Here is a 17,149-nt window from a genome sequence, read left to right on the forward strand (position 1 = left end):
CAATGAGAGATCTCTCAGACCATGCTGGACATCCCATAACACACTGGGAGCATGCCCTTATCCACAGTGGAGAGGTACGCTTCATCACAGACAATCACAGTGGCTGGACAGCCCGACTAGCTTTCTTGAAGAAAAAAAAAAGACAAAAACCCTGTATTGGGAGACCAAAAAGACAGGACAGTGGATACAGCTGCCAACCTGGGTTTCATCTTCAGCACCACATACAGTCCCCCAAACCTCATCACAAGTGAGCCCTGAGCACAGAACCAACACCATGTGTGGCCTATAAACAAAGACGAACCAAAACAGCATACTGGCAGAATAAATGAAAATGTTAGGATGATTTTATTTCATCACCTTCAGGTGTTTTAGGTGTATTGTATGTTGCCACCAGAAAGATCAAAGGATTCATAACTTCTTGCAATTTATGTCTTTATTATCATTACTCAGATGTGCAAGGCAGAGTTTCAGTCTCTTCTAACGCTAGACTGTGCCTTGAAGAATCTGTCAAACACTTGCTGGATTCCGAATTTGAGTTTTCCAAGTTCAGCCTTTTATCAAACCTTCTCCTCTAAAACATCACATTTCATTTAGAAATATATCAGGCCTCGGGGCTGGAGTGATAGCATAGCGGGTGGGGCGTTTGCCTTGTATGAGGCCAACCCGGATTTGATTCCCAGAATCCCATATGACCCCCTGGGCACCACCAGGAGTGATTCCTAAATGCAGAGCGAGGAATAACCCCTGTTAGGTGTGACCAAAAAAAGAAAAAAAAATCAGGCCTTCATACCCATCTAGAAATATATAGCTACTTTATATTTTAGTTTTTGAAAATACTGTTGCATGATTTCACAGTATGAGGTTGCTTTAATATGCTGAGTCTTTGTCTCCCCAGTGAATATCCAGGGTGGGCTTATAAGGGAAAGTATAAGTTAGAACAGTCAGAGCTAGAACTCTACTACTATGAGTGAAAGTAACCAGGGCCTGTCCAGGCATCTCCACTCTCTGTGGTCACCATCATGTGAATGTTTCCCAGTCTGGGACAGGAAGAGCTTCACTCATTGTGATTCTCATCTTCCCCATCACCCCAAAAATCCTTGAGTTCTCCCATTTATTAGTTTGTCTATTTACAACCGACTTTGGCCTCACTTAAGCAGGGGGTTGACGGGGCACCTCAGATGGAGCAGGTGTCCCCTCTCTGCCCACTCCAGATGAACCCCTGGTGGCCACAAACTTCCAGAGAAAAACCCAAGTATGTGGGAGCAGGGACTGAAGACTCCAGGCCACCTGGTGGTGGCGGGGTTAGGCTGTTCCTTCCCGTCTCCTCACCCCCTCGGAGTCCTGGCTATTAAGCCCACGAACTGCCTATGGGTTACATTTAAGCATGTCAACAGCCTTTATCCAAAGAATCACGAATGAATCTCAAAATGGATTAGCCCCCTACAGAGATGTCTCCAGACCCCAATGATTTACAATTTTAGAATTCCAGAACCCTGCAACTGCATAAGCAGCCACATGATCTCTCATGCTATTCATAATAAGCAATAGGAAATAAATTATCTAGCAGCTGCCTGTGGCAGGTAGGCTTGAAGGGTGGTGGGAAAATAATGGTAGTGGGAAGGTGTAATGGGGGTGGGATTGGTTGAAATATTGAATATAATCAATTAATGTGAACAACCTTGTGAAAATCAAATTTAAAAATTAAAAAAAAACTTTTACCACACTAAAAAAAAGAAGCAGGGGTTGAATGCTTTGGAGAAAATTTGGTAGATTGCACATAAAACATATGTTGTTATCATCTGACCCAAACATCTATACTTAGGTGTGTACCCAAGACAAAGGAGATGGTATTTCAGCACAAAAAGCTGTAGAAAAAGCAACTAGCCTAGACATCTACCAACTCATGAGAAGGGGAAGAAATCCCAATCCATCCAGACACTGAGATATGATTCAGTCATAAAAATCAGGAACAAAGCCTTGGTACCTGCCCTCACATGTGCCAACCTCAAAAGCACAGGCTCGGTGCAAGAAAGTTACATGATGGCCCCTGGGCACAGGATTTCAACCATGCAAAAGGCCCAGGCAGGCAGATTTCCGGACATGAAAAGAAGAGTTGCGGCTTCTTTTAGGTTGAAGTGACTTCCAGTGTGTGTGTGGGGGGGGGGGGGGAGGCAGGGGACATTTGGGCGACAAAGGTTCTGGAACTACCTATCAGGTACTTTATGAATGACCTAGATAGCCTATGAATAAGATCTGAACTGAAACACAAGTAGGATAGTGCCGGCCCTGAGTCTCAGGAGCAGAACAGGGTTTTCCGCAAAGCTGAGTGCACCTCCCTGTTCCTCAGGCAGTAGATGACAGGGTTGCACAAGGGTGTGACCACTGTGTAGATGACAGACAGTACCTTGTTGAGGTCCATGGCCTCCATGCGGCTGGGACGGGCGTAGATGAAGATGGCAGCTGAGTAGAAGATGCCCACAACGACCAGGTGGGACGCACAGGTGGACAGGGCTTTGCCCCGGGCAGCAGCTGATGGCATCCGGAGCACGGCCCTGCCGATGGCCACGTAGGAGGCAATGGCCACAAGCAGGGACCCCCAGAAGATGACGATGGCTGAGATGAAGTCCACCAGCTCCGTGAGGGCCACGTGGGTGCAGGACAGGTTAAGCAGAGGGGACACATCACAGAAGAAGTGGTTGAGGACATTGGGGCCACAGTAGGACAGGCTGGCAATGCACGATGTCTTGATCACTGACACTAGCAGCCCGCCGAGCCATGAGGATAGGGCCAGGCCTAGGCAGACCTGAGGTCGCATGAGCAATGGATAGCGCAGTGGGAGGCAGATGGCCACATAGCGATCATAGGCCATGGAAGCTAGCAGTGTGCACTCTGTGCAGATGAGGATGATGAAGAAGAAGAGTTGGGTCATGCAGGCAGCAAAGGTGATGTGGCAGGGTCCAGCCCACAGTCCTGCAAGCAGGCTGGGCATGGTCACAGATATGTAGCTCATCTCCATGAAGCTGAGGTTACCCAGGAAGAAGTACATGGGCTTGTGGAGCTCGCTGTGCCTGCGGGTGAGGTAGATGATGAGCATGTTCTCCAGGACCGTCAGCAGGTAGAGTGCCAGGAAGACCACAAACAGGACATCACGCAGACCCGGCCTTGTGGACAAGCCCAGAAGGATGAACTCCTGTACTCTTGTCCTGTTGACCTCCACCACAGGGTGCTCCATCTGAGGACAAAACACATCTGGGGAGTGAGTGGGACAGCTCTGTCCCCAGACCTCGACCTCTAGCTCTCTCGACTCAAGGAAATGCCTCTTGGGTCTCTTAATTTCCTCATGCACCAGGAGCCAGCCCCAGAGCTCGGAGGCCACAGCAAACAAGCCCCATACACTGTGTCAGGGATCAGGCCCCAGATCACTTGGCTGACCCTCTACCCCTGTTCTTCCTTCCACGAGGATAAACCAAGTTGTCCCCATGCAGTGGACATCTCCTTTCCTGTGAGACGTTCTAAACATAGCCCCATACCGTGAGAGTGAGAACTATGTGCCTTACCTTCACTTCAGGCCCCCGATTTTCTGCATCTTGCCAGTTGCTAAACTGTCTTAGTTCCTCTTCTGCCAACTTATCAAAGCCCCATGGGTCCTCCTCTCTCATCTTCAAATGTGCCCCCAGTGCTCCAAGACTTCAGGAAGTGTCCCACTCAAAGACACATCTGCCAGGCACAGTCCTGACATTTCCCTCCCCACAGATGTCTGTTCCCACAGCTCGAAACTCTCCTCTTCCTCAGTCCTTATAAGTAGGTCTCTGGGGTAACCCTGTCCCTTCCATCCCGTTATCTCGCCCATTGGAGTGAGTACAGGGAGTGCAGTTTCCCTCACTGGGACCAACACGCATCTCTCAGATATTGGTCTGCATATTAGAACCACCAACTTGACCTGGGCCTGAGTACTCATGTGATCCTTTGGCTGTTTGATCTCTACTAAGTCTGGCCCCCAACCTGAACTTCACTATTACCCTTAGAAATGGAAGAACATGGGAAGGAGAGCAAGAAATGAGACCTCAGCCAAGTCAGAGAATAGCCTTGGGAATGGCATGGCATATGTAACTAAATACTACAAAGACAGGACAGTGCTCACTAGCCCATAGTCCACCATCCTCTGGGAGCGCCCCAGGGCTCCTGAGTACCACTTGGGAAGCAAAGATAAAGAAAAGAAGATAGGAGGGCATTGTTGCAGCTAAATGAGCCTGGCTAGAGATGGAGAACCTTTGCTGAGTGTCTGTGACAATGCTGGGCACTCACCATTATTCTCTCACTTAATTTAGTCTTTTTCCATGAAAGTCTTAATGTGATCTTGAAAGGTCATGTTGGTATTCCTCACCGTGTGCCTTTTACACACTAATTTTAAAAGGGCTTAGCCCAGAAAAGTGGCTGGGATTCAAACAGTACCAAGGATATGAGGAGAAGAATCCTTTGCTGCCTCATCATTGAAGTAACTGCTCTGACCGATTTGAGATATCCTGCACCTACTCACAAATGCACACATGAGTTATGTGAAATGTGTGTCTAGATTAGCAGTGCTGTTATGTTTCTCGTGTAATATAACACAAGTGACCATGCAAGGACAAGTTCCTCTGCAGAGATAAGTGTGGATCTAATCTCCCTTCTCTATCACATCATTTCCTTCCATTCTGCACATTGTCCTGTCCTTGCAACTTTGCACTCACCAATAAACAGTGGCAATGATGTCATATCAGTGATCCTCGAACTGCCTTGTCGTCTTTGAAGCTGCATTGAGTGGTTATTTCCAGTCTCGTGTTGGCGTGCGTGTCACCCCTGCTTACAGTGCCACAAGGCACTTGCCTATAGGCACTGGGAAGTAAGGGAGTCTGAGGGTGGAGCACCCATGTCCATGGCTCTGCAAAACTCTGCCAAGAAGAAGGGACAGAGTCCAGTGGATGGTGATGAAGGGATCTTGGTAATTAGGACAGGTTTTGCTTGTTTAGATATTTTGGGTTTGGGGCCACACACAGCAGTGCTCAGTGTTTACTCCTGGTTCTGAACTGAGGGATCACTCTGGGGGTTAAGGGACGTTGGCGGAACCATATGGGATGTTAGGGATCAAATCCAGGGCCACTGTATGCAAGGTCAACCGACTCTGGTCTCAGGTGTTGGTATCTTGGTAGTGAGTGGGGCAATGTAGTGTGAAGTGGTGTGAACTTCTATCCTTAAAATAAGTACAGTCTTGTAAACCAATTTTACCAAAGTAAATAATAATGTAGGAAAGAAATACTGGAGATATGATGCTGCCAACAGGTCAACCTGAACATGCGGGGTGAGTACATCAGCAGCCTGATGGTGTCTTCAGGCTTCCTGACACCCCAAAATTGCCGCTGTGCCTTTGGCCAGACCCCAAAACTTGGGACCAGGTTTACCAAGAAATAAAACGGCCAAATGTTAGGTATGTGGAAGCCATGCCCACAAACCACCTCCAGCTCAGCTATACAAGCTCATTTATTGGCCTTATCTCACAGACCCATAGATAAATCTCGAAAGAGACAAAAAGCCACAATTAATCTTGGACCTGTGCATGACTGAACAAACTGGGATAAATCAGAGGATGGGGGGAGGCGAAGGTGGCCTGTGCCTGACCAAGCAGTTCCCCCAGCAGCCGCTTGCTTCCACAATCTAAAATCGCTGCCATACTCCTGTGGACAGTGGCCTGACTCCACTGTCTCAGGATGGACCTCACCAAGATATAATCCGCTGACAATTCGGGTATGCAGGTTTTGTGACTGAAATCCCCAGGCCTTCACGGAGTTAGGGTGGGCTGCCTCCCCCCACAGTTGGTAGTCACCCCCACAAACCAACTCCAGGGCCACCTTGTAAACTCTATAACTGGTCTTGGCTCAGAGATCCATAAATAAATCTCGAAAGAGATCAAAAGCCAGAGACACAGCATAGAATGCTAGAAGACACCAGAGAACTAGAGATCTCTCTAAGCCCAAGACAATTTTACCGGGGCACTCCAGATAGAGCAGGTGCAGTCTCCCATCTCTCCACATGGAATCCTGGTGAACAAGAGCTTCCACAAGCAAGGCTCAGGTATGTGGGTTCCAGGACTAAATCTCCATGCTGCATGGCAGCAGAGGCACCGGGTTGTCCCTCCCCAGCTACTCCCCGGCTTGTCGGCTTGGCTCTTACCCACACAATGTGCCTCTGGGCTCCATCTTAGCGCATGAACAGCCCTGGTCCAGAGATGCCCGACTTAATCCCAAAATGGATTAGTGCCCAACAGAAATGTCTCTGGAACGCAACCATTTACAATACCAGGATTCCAGAAGCACAGGGCTGCAGCATCCAAGATATTCAAAATGAGCAAGGAACAATAAATTATCTAGCATCTGACCCTGGCAGGCAGGCTTGAATGTTGGTGGAAAAATTCGAGCAAAACATAATGCCCCAAAGCAGAGAGAGAGAGAGAGAGAGTATTGGGGAAATTGCCACTATGGAAGAAGGATGAGGATTGGTGGGGGGGGATATACTGGGGACACTGCTGGTGGAAAGTGTGCACTGGTGGAGTGGTGGAGAGATGGGTGATTGATCGTTGTATGGCTGAATCTCAAACATGAAAGCTTTGTAAATGTATCTCACAGTGATTCAATAAAAAAAAGTAATGTGTGGTTGATATCCAATTCAATCACCTTAATCATTGGTTGAATAAATAGCAGTACTCCTACATTAGAAAAAAGAAATACTCTGTAGGATTTACCAATGTTGTGCAAATTTAAAATTATACTACATAAAATCACTCATACTATAATTTTTTCGTTATATACCTATAAAAGATATAAAGTTTTTGGAAAAAGATATATCAACTTATCACTAATTTACAGTTTTGTGGAAATTCAGGAGTTTACCTTTATTCATCTGTTTGTAGGTGTGCGATCTCCACAGTGCCAGAAAAGTGAGATCTGTCTCAGAGGTGGACGTAAGGGAACATAGAGAGGGAGTGCCTGGTCAGTCATCTACAGCCAAGACTGTGTCTCCACATCTAAGTTTATGTGTGAGGGGCGACCGAGGGACCCATGGACCCTGGTGTAGGGAAGCAGTGATGGGTATGGTGTTGGGATGATGAAAAGCACAATTGACCATATCATAAAGCTCTGTACCTCAATAAAATGGCATTAAAATTCTTTAAGAACAATATTAGACATACAACCAAAAATAAAAAAGCAAAGAAATACAGACCCAGGTTCCCTTTCTGTCATATGCCTCCTTATGGCATTTCAGTCAGCGAGAACTCACAGCTAGCACCTTACACTCCAAGAGGTGTTTTTGCTCCTCTCGTGTAAGAGCCAATAAATTCCAATAAATTCCAGCAGCCTGAGAGATAGTATATGGCAGGGCGTTGCAATAAGCTGATCTGGTTCAATACCTGACACTGCATAGGGTCCCTGAGACCTGCCAGAAGTGACCCTGAGCACAAAACCAGAAATGAGCCCCAAGCACAGATCCAGGAATGATCTCTGAGCACTACCAGGTGTGGCCCTCCCCCAAAAAAAGCCAAACAGAAAGATTCAAAGGAGAAATCCCACATGATGGAGCCCCAATCTCTCTGGCACAAAAGTTGTGTGGAGAGCAGCACAGTGGGCTGCAGACTGGATTCTTGGACACACATTTGGGTGATCCCTGAGCCCTGTACCCATTGTCCCTCTGCTCTCAATTGTCCCTTTCCCACCCACCTCTCCAAACAGAGGATCCCTCAACCTCTCACCTGGTCACCTCTGTCCGATGGACCTGGGGGCACACACAACCCCTCTTCTTCCTTCCTAGGGCGACTGATTTAGAAGTCCAAGGACGAGAAAGCCCCTGAGACTGTATAGGAAAGGAGTAATCTGGGCAGAGTCCTCCAAGCAGCTCTCGGCCAGCAGGTCTTAAGGCAGAGCGAATCCCAGTCTCCCCCCTCCCCAGGGAGCTGAGCTACAGCTTCTAGCTTCACCACTGGGATTCAGGGAAGGAACAAACCACCCCTGAGCTTTCACCAATCCAGTGCAGCAGAACCATCCAAAAATAGGTGTGGGGCAAGGGGAAGCAGAAGGAGGTGAGGGTCAGAGTATGGGGAAGTCCAGGTGTAGTTAGGTTTGGACCTAGCAGCTAAGCAGGAGAATTGGTGCCTGAGTTCTGGAAGTTTCTGGAAGCATCTCATACAACCTTCATGCAATCTAGTCAGAAACACTCCACAGGTCCTGGAGGACATGTTACTTCCTAGGCCAGACTTTCTTTTCTCTCCAGGATTGCTGGATCAGGTGCTGCATTTCCTTCACCCAGCCTGCCCTGGGACATCAGCTCCCACCATTCTCCTGTTCTTATTCCGCCCTGGGACATCAGCTCCCATCATGCATACACACATGCATACACATGTGCACACATGCACATGTGCATATACATACAGAACTACCCGAGAACTCCCAAATGAATAAAGCAATTTCTAGGACAGGGGCTGGTGCCTGTAGTAAATGGGGTTAGTAAAAACTTTTCCAAGCAGGAGAGGAAGGACCAATGTGTGCATGTGTGTATATGCATGCATCTATGCACAAATGTGTATGCACATGCATGTATACCTACAGGCATATGTGTATGTATATGAACATATGTGTGCATGTGCATGATATATGCATGTGTGCATAATGTGCATGTGAGCACACATGGGTATGTGTTTGTGAATGTGCACACGTGTATGTATGTTGGTGTTAAGCCAGATCATTAAGGATGAGTCCTTGGATGCTGCCCTGCAAGCAGGAAGCAGAAACGGGACCCCACTTTTAACTAAGTGGGCAAGCTGAAGCTTGTGAGTCTGGATGATCTGTAAAAGTACAGCATGCTCTCATACGCCACCTGCTCATACATTATCTTGGCAGTACAACAGTACAAAGCAGCATTTCCCCCTCTTACACATCCTTAATCTGGTTTGACCTTTAAGTATCAGCATGAGACTTCTCTTTGTTTTTTGTGCAACCAACCACAAGAATATGGGGGACGTAATCTGTAGAACCTACCTGTCTAGCTCCATATCTTCCTCTGACGTTTTAATCATGACAACATAGCTTTGACAACATAGCTTTGACAATGTATACCCTGATGTTCTTTTAACGAATGCTTATCCTATAACTTCTTGTACTCTCATTAGTGATTATTTCTCTGTACTGAAGTCATTACTATGTAACTGATAAAAATGGAATAAAAGGATGCCTCTCGTAGCTGCTCTTGGCCTCAAGCCTGAGCAAGCCTTGGCCCTCCGTCCTTCTACATTTCTCTCGTGTGTCTTGACTCTGAGCCTCAATTGACTGATATCACTTCATGCAACGCAGGCCCTTACATGTGTAGATGAAGTTGAGGTCCAGCTGCTTAGCTCTTCAATGCTGAAGACCAGAAGCACTATCCTTGCGTGTTCGGGGGTCTCCAGGGCTAACCTGGCAGTAATCAGGGCCCCCGAGGTAGAAACCCAGATCCTGCACCATAGCCCAGCCCCCAGGTTGTTCTCCTGAGTAAGATTTGCTCAGCTTCGGGCAAGGGGTATGTCCATGCAGAGGGCACCATCATCTAGCCTGAGAAACACGTGTGTCCCTTACATGAAGATGAGCTGATACCTGAGAGACAGATGGAGAACAGACAGGACATCCATCCATCCTCACACAGGAGGGCTGGACACAGGCCTGTGCTCCCATCATGCCCTGGTAAAACAGGACGGTAGGGCCAGCTCTGGGTGTGTTCAGGGAGCACTTGGTTCTCTTCTGAGGATCACAGTTATTCATGGAACTGAATGCCAAGCCTTTGATAACAGTTTAATCTACAAATAGATTTGATGAAGTGGGCCAGAGAGATAATACAGCAAGTAAGATGTTTGCCTTGCACACAGCTTACCCGTGTTCAATCCTGGCACTCCACAGAGTCATCCTAGCCCCACCAGGAGCGATCCCTGAATGCAGAGACAGGAGTAAGTCCTGTGCTCGGTTGTGTCCAAAAACAAAAAATAAAAGAAAATAAAGAATAAAAGAAAAAGAAAAACATCAGTCAACACTAGTTTAAGGGAAAGGGCTCATCAAAGGAGAAACAATGAGAGCTCTGTTAGCATCAGGTACAGCAGTACTAAGGAATCAGGGGATTCCTCATCTCAGTTTTATTCATAATGAATTAATTCCTTTCTCAGACTAAATACAGAGTCCAGAAGAGCAGCATTTTCAGCCCCTGAACCAAGTTTACATGAATTGGAAGAAAGAACAGATATTCCTACGAAAATTCAGAAATTCATATAGATCATGCAAACTTCCCCCCACTCCCCAGACTTATCACACACATTTCATTGTGCTTCATTCCTCAGAACAGGCAGCCCAGGCACAGTGCATTGTCAAATGGAGAGCAAAATGTAGGTGCTACAATTCTGGAGATCTCTCCTAGGGAACGACCCCCAGCTGGCTGCCTGGTGCATCCATGATGTCTGAGACCTTAGCTCTTCATATCAGACAAAGCAAAAGGTCTGAAGTTGTGAAGTGTGGGGATGATCCTCTCTGAACCTCAAAACCAATGGCAGGAGGGCAAGAGTCTGAGAGAGACTAAGAGGTGACATTTGGACTGAAGAGACCATGCCACCAGGAAACTCTTCTGTCCCCTGATGCCACAGGACAGCCTGTCTCTTGAACCCCTGGGATTTAGCCTGGGGGACCCGGTTGGATGTTTACTACAGAACATTACAGTACTTTACAGTAAAACCAGAGTGATAGGACAGCAATTAGGGTTTTTGCTTTGTATGTGGCTGACCCAGGTTCGATTCCCAGTACCCTAAATGGTTCCCCAAACCCCAATAGGAGTGATTCCTGAACACAAAGCCAGGAGTAAGCCATGAGAATCCCAGATGTAGCCCCAAACGAACGAAAATTTGGGGGGCAGAGCAATAATGCAGCAGATAGGGCAGTCACCTTGCACATAGCAGACCCATGTTCAATCCTCAGCATTCCATATGGTCTCCTGAGCACTGCCAGGAGTAATTTCTGAGTGCAGAGTCAAGAGCAATCCATGAATATCTCTGAATGTGGCAACCTAAAAAAGAAAATACTCACAATACCCAGTGTTGGCAGGGAGGTGGGAGAGGAGAACCTCCCTGGAAACACCTTGGAGATATCTCAAAACACCAAGATCAGAGCATTCATGTGACCCAGAGATGTCACCTCTTGGCATCTATCCACCCTCAAATGCAAAAACACTGCTCTGAAAGAATGCATGTTTGCCACATCTGCTGGGTGCTTAGACAATAAGACAGAAGTTGGGATGAAGGAGCTGTGGTACATATGCAGTTTGGGACCACAGCAGTTATACAGTGGACAGGGTTCTGGCCTTGCACATGGCTGACCTGAGTTCAATCTTTGGCATCCCATATGGTACCCCAAACACCACCAGAAGTGTAGAGCCAGGAGTAGCTGCTGAGCACTGCCAGGTGCCAGGAAGGATGGATGGAAAGAAGGAAGGAAGGAAGGAAGGAAGGAAGGAAGGAAGGAAGGGAGGGAGGAAGGAAGGGAAGAAGGAAGGAAGGAAAGAAGGAAGGAAGGAAGGAAGGAAGGGAAGAAAGAAGGAGGGAGGGAGGGAGGGAAGGAGGGAGAGAGGGAGGGAGGGAAAAGAAGAGTCTTCAGTTGTGAGGAAATATAATCCTGCAGTTCCCTGAATTCATGGAGCTGGAGTGCATCGTGCTGAGCAGAATGAGCCGAGGGAAAAGCACAAGAAGGGGACAGTCTCATTCACCCATGGTGGTCAGGGAATCAAATCAAGGCCACAGGTATTATCAGCTGATAACAAACTAGAAGAGAAGGAAGGAAACTGGAAGAGGTTCTGGAAGAGAAGCAAAGAGCCAAAACTGGGGGTCCAATGCAAGGGTGTGGGTGGAGGGTCCTGGGCATTTTGTCAGTGATGAGGGCAGAGAGCTGAAGATGACCAGATGATGAAAATTGGCACCACTGTAAACACACGGCCTTAACTGTAAGAAAACATTTTTTATTATCATTTTTTCAAAAATGCAATTTTATTAGTTATTTATTTGTTTGTTACTGGGCCTGTTCGAGCAAATCGATGAACAACGGGAGGACAGTGACAGTGACAGTGATTTATTTATTTATATTTTTGCTTTTTGGGGTCAATGCTCAGGGATTACTTACATTTATTTATTTATTATTATTTACATTACATTTACCGGCAATGCTCAGGGATTACTCCTGGCTCTGCACTCAGGAATTACTCCTGGCAGTGCTCAGGGACCATATGGGATGCTGAGAATCAAACCCGGGTCAGCCACATGAAAGGCAAATGCCCTACCTGCTGTGCTATCGCTCCAGTCCCTATTTTATTATTTTTATTTTATAAAGTAGTTCACAATATTTGATTACATTTAATATTTGAACACCAACCCCACCACCACTACACCTTCCCACCACCGTATTTTGAATGTTTCTATCCTGAACCCCAACCCCTGCCCCAAAGAATAACCAAAATAATTAATTTTGATATTGTTTGTTACGAAAAAAACGCTGAAAATTCTACAAAAAATTTTCTTACAGGAAAGAGTGTGAAGATTGTTCTATTTCACCTAGCGAACATTAAGCTCTTCTATAAGAGATCACTAACATGTTGCTAAAGGTTGAGCCTACTGTGCTTATATGTAAGCACACTAGGTTCAATATATATCTGCAAAAAAAATTGTTCCTCTAATACTGGTTGCCACTTACTTTAAACCCTATCAAATGTGGTGTAAGGTATTAGTTGTTGCTCAATCCAGGAATAGGTTCACTCGTGGGTGAGGCTCAGCCCAAGCAGGTGGAGAGCAGTTGTGAGCATGGAGGCGGTTGAGTTCTGGAGGTTTTCAGCTGCCAGGGCTGGGTCGCTTGAGGCAGGGAGGGGTCTCACCTGTCCCACTCCAGGGCACCCTGAATGAAGAAGCCTGGCGCAGTGTCCGGCAGCATGGTTATGGCATGTGCCATGTGATGCTCCCTTCCGGGTTTAAAAAAGGACCCTTTTTTAAAAATTAAGGCACCATGATTTATAAAATCATTCATAGCAGAGTTTTAGTTATTCAATATTCCAGCATTTTTAATAAAAATGAGCCATAGAAAGCTATCAAGTCTGGAGAAAGATTTCCTGACTAGGGAGCTAAAACAACCAAGGAAAGCAATATCACTCGCAAAGAATGAAAATAAGTCTGTGAAGTCTACACTGCAGCGGGGTAACTGTCTGCTCGAGGCAGACAGCTGGTGTGGAGTCTGCAGTGGGGCCTAGAGTTCCTTCTCAGGGATGAGCCTTACTCCATGAGGCGATATAGGTGAAGGGAACCATCAGGAGAAAAAAATCTCAAGCATCCCTGAGATCAAGGACACACACACACACACACACACACACACACACACAGAGAGAGAACCCTAATAAACTGAATCAGAAATGAAAAGGGGGCCATCACAACAGAAACCGAAGAAATTCAAAAGATGACCAGATACTACTTTGAAAGTCTGTATGCCAAAAAACAAGAGAACCTAGAAGAAATGGATAAATTCCTGGATTCCTATAATTTCCCAAGACTGAACCAAGAAGATTTAGAATACCTGAACAGATATATTGTTGGTGCTAAGCAAGGACATTAGGATGACCCTCTGGACACTGCCTTGCAAGCAGGAAGCAAAACCGAGTCCCCGCTTCTCTCTAAGTGGGCAAGCTAAAACTTGTGAGTCCAATGACCTGGAGAAGTACAGCATGCTCTCATACATTATCTTGGCAGTACAAGGCAGCAGTTTCCCCCTCTGTTACACATCCTTAATCTAGATTGACCTTCAAGAATCAGTGTGAGTCTTCTCTTTGTCCTATGTGTAACCAACCACAAGAATGTGGTTGACGTAATCTGTAGAGGCTATGTGTCCAGCTCCATATCTTCCTCTGACATTTTTAATCATAACAACATAGCTTTGTCAACATAGCATTGACAGGAGAATGTATTCCCTGATGTTCCTTTGACGAATGCTCATCCTATAATTGTTTGTACTCTCATTAATGAGTCTTTTTCTGTGATTAGGATGTTTCTCTGTCATTAGGATGTTACTGATAAAAAATGTAATAAATGGAGGCCTCTGGCAGTTGGTCTTCGCCTTGGGCCAGAAGGAGCTTGACCCTCCATGCTCTGTACATTCCTCTTGTATGTTCTAACTCCATGCCTCCGACTGAGAGAATATTCATGCATATGGTGCCCAATTGCAGGCCTGAAGGTAAGAACCCGGTTTATGGGAGGAACTGGGAGGGATAAAAAATTATGTTTGGACTGCAGGGATTCCCAGAAGCCAGAGTCATGAAAACATGGGCAATTCAACATTGCAGCAGGATACGTATATTGACATCCTGAACTCTCTAACAATAGCAGCTGGTCTGCCTTTGAGGGAACAAGTCATGTGGCACCTCCTTAAGAGGATACATAAGCATTGTTATTGGCTTGAGCCCAGGAGTAGAAAACAGTTCACTTTGAGACTGTGGAAAAAAGTAGAAAAAGAATTGTGTTGTGCGCATCAAGGAGATGACTTGATTCCTGCAAACGAATGGTACGAGTATGGTGTAATTATCACTGCTCTGATTCCTCAGCATGAGTCTGGTCAAAAGTCAGAAAGACTTGCTTTTCCAGTGAGACCTAGGCGGATGTACTGGAGGGTCACTGGTCGGGGAGTGTGGGAAACCTCCCCATTGCCCCCGGGACACCCCAAGAAAGGGACACCATTCCTTTAAGAAATTTTAAAGTAAAAAATGGTAACATCTGACAACCTTAAGTTTACCAAAAAATTGTCACAATTTATTTTGCTGGCTTTATATTATCAAAAGCACTTTATTGACCCATTTTTAACAAGCAGGAAACAGGCTGGTCAGGCTGAGAAATGAAGGGACAACAGTTCCCAATCGGCTGACAGGGCTAAATTTTGCCCTGGGGACTACCCCTTCCTTTCTCAGTCCATCAGTTTTCTCCCTGCCATCATTGAAGTGTCAGATGGATCAATTAACTGTATGTGTATGCACATGCACATGTGGTGTTTGTAGTCAGTCTGTTGTCTTTCTGTCTGTCTGTGTGGAATACTCAAATGTTAGAGCCAGGTTGAAATTAGAAATACAAATTCTTAGACCTGGGCAAGTATCATCATTACAAGAGGTTAGAGTGTTACGCAACCCAACAATTAAAAAAAAAACCTATGTAAATTTCATGACTTCGTCTTTTCTAACAGTTAGTAGTACTCCATTGTGTAAGGTAAAGGTAAAGGTAAAGGTCCTCCCGTTGATCATCGATTTGCTCGAGCGGGCCCAGTAACGTCTCCATTGGAGACTTTGTTGTTACTGTGTCTGACATATCGAATACTCTCGGTAGCTTGCTGGGCTCTCCGAGAGGGGCGGAGGAATCGAACTCGGGTCGGCCATGTTGGCCGCGTGTAAGGCGAACGCCCTACCGCTGTGCTATCGCTCCAGCCCTGTGCTATCGCTCCAAGTTTCTTTAACCAGTCATCTGTTCTTGAGTACTCAGGTGCAAATCATAACACCCAAAAGGAGAGAGAGAGAACAAAATGGAATGTCCTGCCACAGAGGCAGGGTGGGATGGGGGGGATGAGGGGGGTGGGAGAGATACTGGAATTCGTGGTGGTGGGAAATGGGCACTGGTGGAGGGATGGGTATTTGATTGTTGTATAATTAAAACCCAAGCACAAAAATTTGTAAGGCTATAACTGCACCTCATGGTATCTCACTAATAAAAATTTTTTTAAAAAACCTATGTTTTTGGAGATTTTTAGACCAAGTTTAAACAAAGATTTTTCATCAGAATGTTGAGTCTACAGAGAAACTGAAATTCTCAATCTAAAATTTCTTATTGAAAAACATTAATGGTTATTAAAAGTTGAAATTCTTTTGAGCTTCAAAATCTGTATCATCTAGAAAAGAGCTGCAGAATTAGAGCCTAAAACTAAAGTGAAATAAGAGTTCAGAGAATGCAAGGTTTTATCTTACAAGCCTCTGCAAATCTGAATGAAAATTTAGGCCTTTTACAAAAAACAGAGGTACAGAAGCCATTAAAACAAAGCTTTCTCATGTTTTCATAAACATTGGCAAAAATTTAAAACATCAGTCTTTTTTGCTGAAATTTCCCTTTTGACTTTAGTGATTTTGCAGTTGAACAGAGGCAGATGCCCCTCCTCTCCCCCTCTACCACCCCTCCGCCCCGCCGCCCGCCCAAGTGAGCTTGCTTCAGCTGGGATTGGAGACGTGTCACAGTATTATACTGATTACAGTCTTGAAGTTAAGAAGTTAATACCTAAGTTCCAAAAAGTTTTTAATACCTTTTTGAATTGAGTCTATCCAAAAATCAAAATATGTATTTGTGATAAAAAGGAATTTAAAGTTGGCAGGGTAGAATGAGGGCTGGAGGGTGGGAGGAATACTGGGATCAGTGGTGGTGGAGAATGGGCACTGGTGGAGGGATGGGTACTCAGTCATTGAATAACTGAAACCCAAGCACAAAAATTTGTAAGTCTACAACTGTACCTCATGGTGTTTCACTAATAAAAATTTTTAAAAAATAAAGTATTTTGGCAGTAGAGCTTTGTCTCAAAAATTATGAAAGAAAATAGGAAATAAAACAGAAAACTGGAAGGAATATTTGACCTTCATACTATGATAAATTCGGAGATGTTCATTTCATTGAGAGAAAATGGAGCTTCAGGAACTAATTTGTTTCTCATCAATATTGTCTTTGTGAGTTTCATCTGCAGTCTGACCTTTCCACACTCACTGTCAAAGTCGGCCAGCATTTGAGCCGCTTGGCTAATGTTTGGTGTTATTAGAACTGTGTCATCGGTGAAGCAGAGGTGGTGTAGTTGCTAACCGTCTATCTTCACTCCCATTCCTTTCCATTCCAATCATCGCATGACATTCTTGAGGGTGGCACTGAAGAGTTTCGATGAAATGGTATCACCCTGCAAAAACCCTCTCTTTACATTAATGATCACTTCCTTGTAGAATGGTGAGATCCTGGTGGTGAATCCATAATACAGCTCGCAGAGGATCCTTGATGTACTGAGTTTGAATGCCCTGTTTC

The 17,149-nt window shown here is 45.6% G+C and overlaps 1 protein-coding gene across 1 annotated transcript; it reads right to left on the reverse strand.

The window, feature by feature from the left end:
• Positions 1-2,293: 2,293 nt before the first annotated feature.
• On the reverse strand, positions 2,294-3,659 carry LOC130044463 (olfactory receptor 5-like). Its single transcript, XM_056137199.1, has 2 exons — positions 3,558-3,659; positions 2,294-3,232 (listed from the first exon to the last, which is right to left on the reverse strand). Exons 1-2 carry the CDS (start codon positions 3,657-3,659, stop codon positions 2,294-2,296), a joined length of 1,041 nt encoding a protein of 346 aa, XP_055993174.1.
• Between the last annotated feature and the right edge of the window lie 13,490 nt (positions 3,660-17,149).

Source organism: Sorex fumeus, unplaced genomic scaffold (assembly GCF_029834395.1).
Source record: "Sorex fumeus unplaced genomic scaffold, SorFum_2.1 ptg000122l, whole genome shotgun sequence".
In the NCBI taxonomy this organism is placed as follows: domain Eukaryota; kingdom Metazoa; phylum Chordata; class Mammalia; order Eulipotyphla; family Soricidae; genus Sorex; species Sorex fumeus.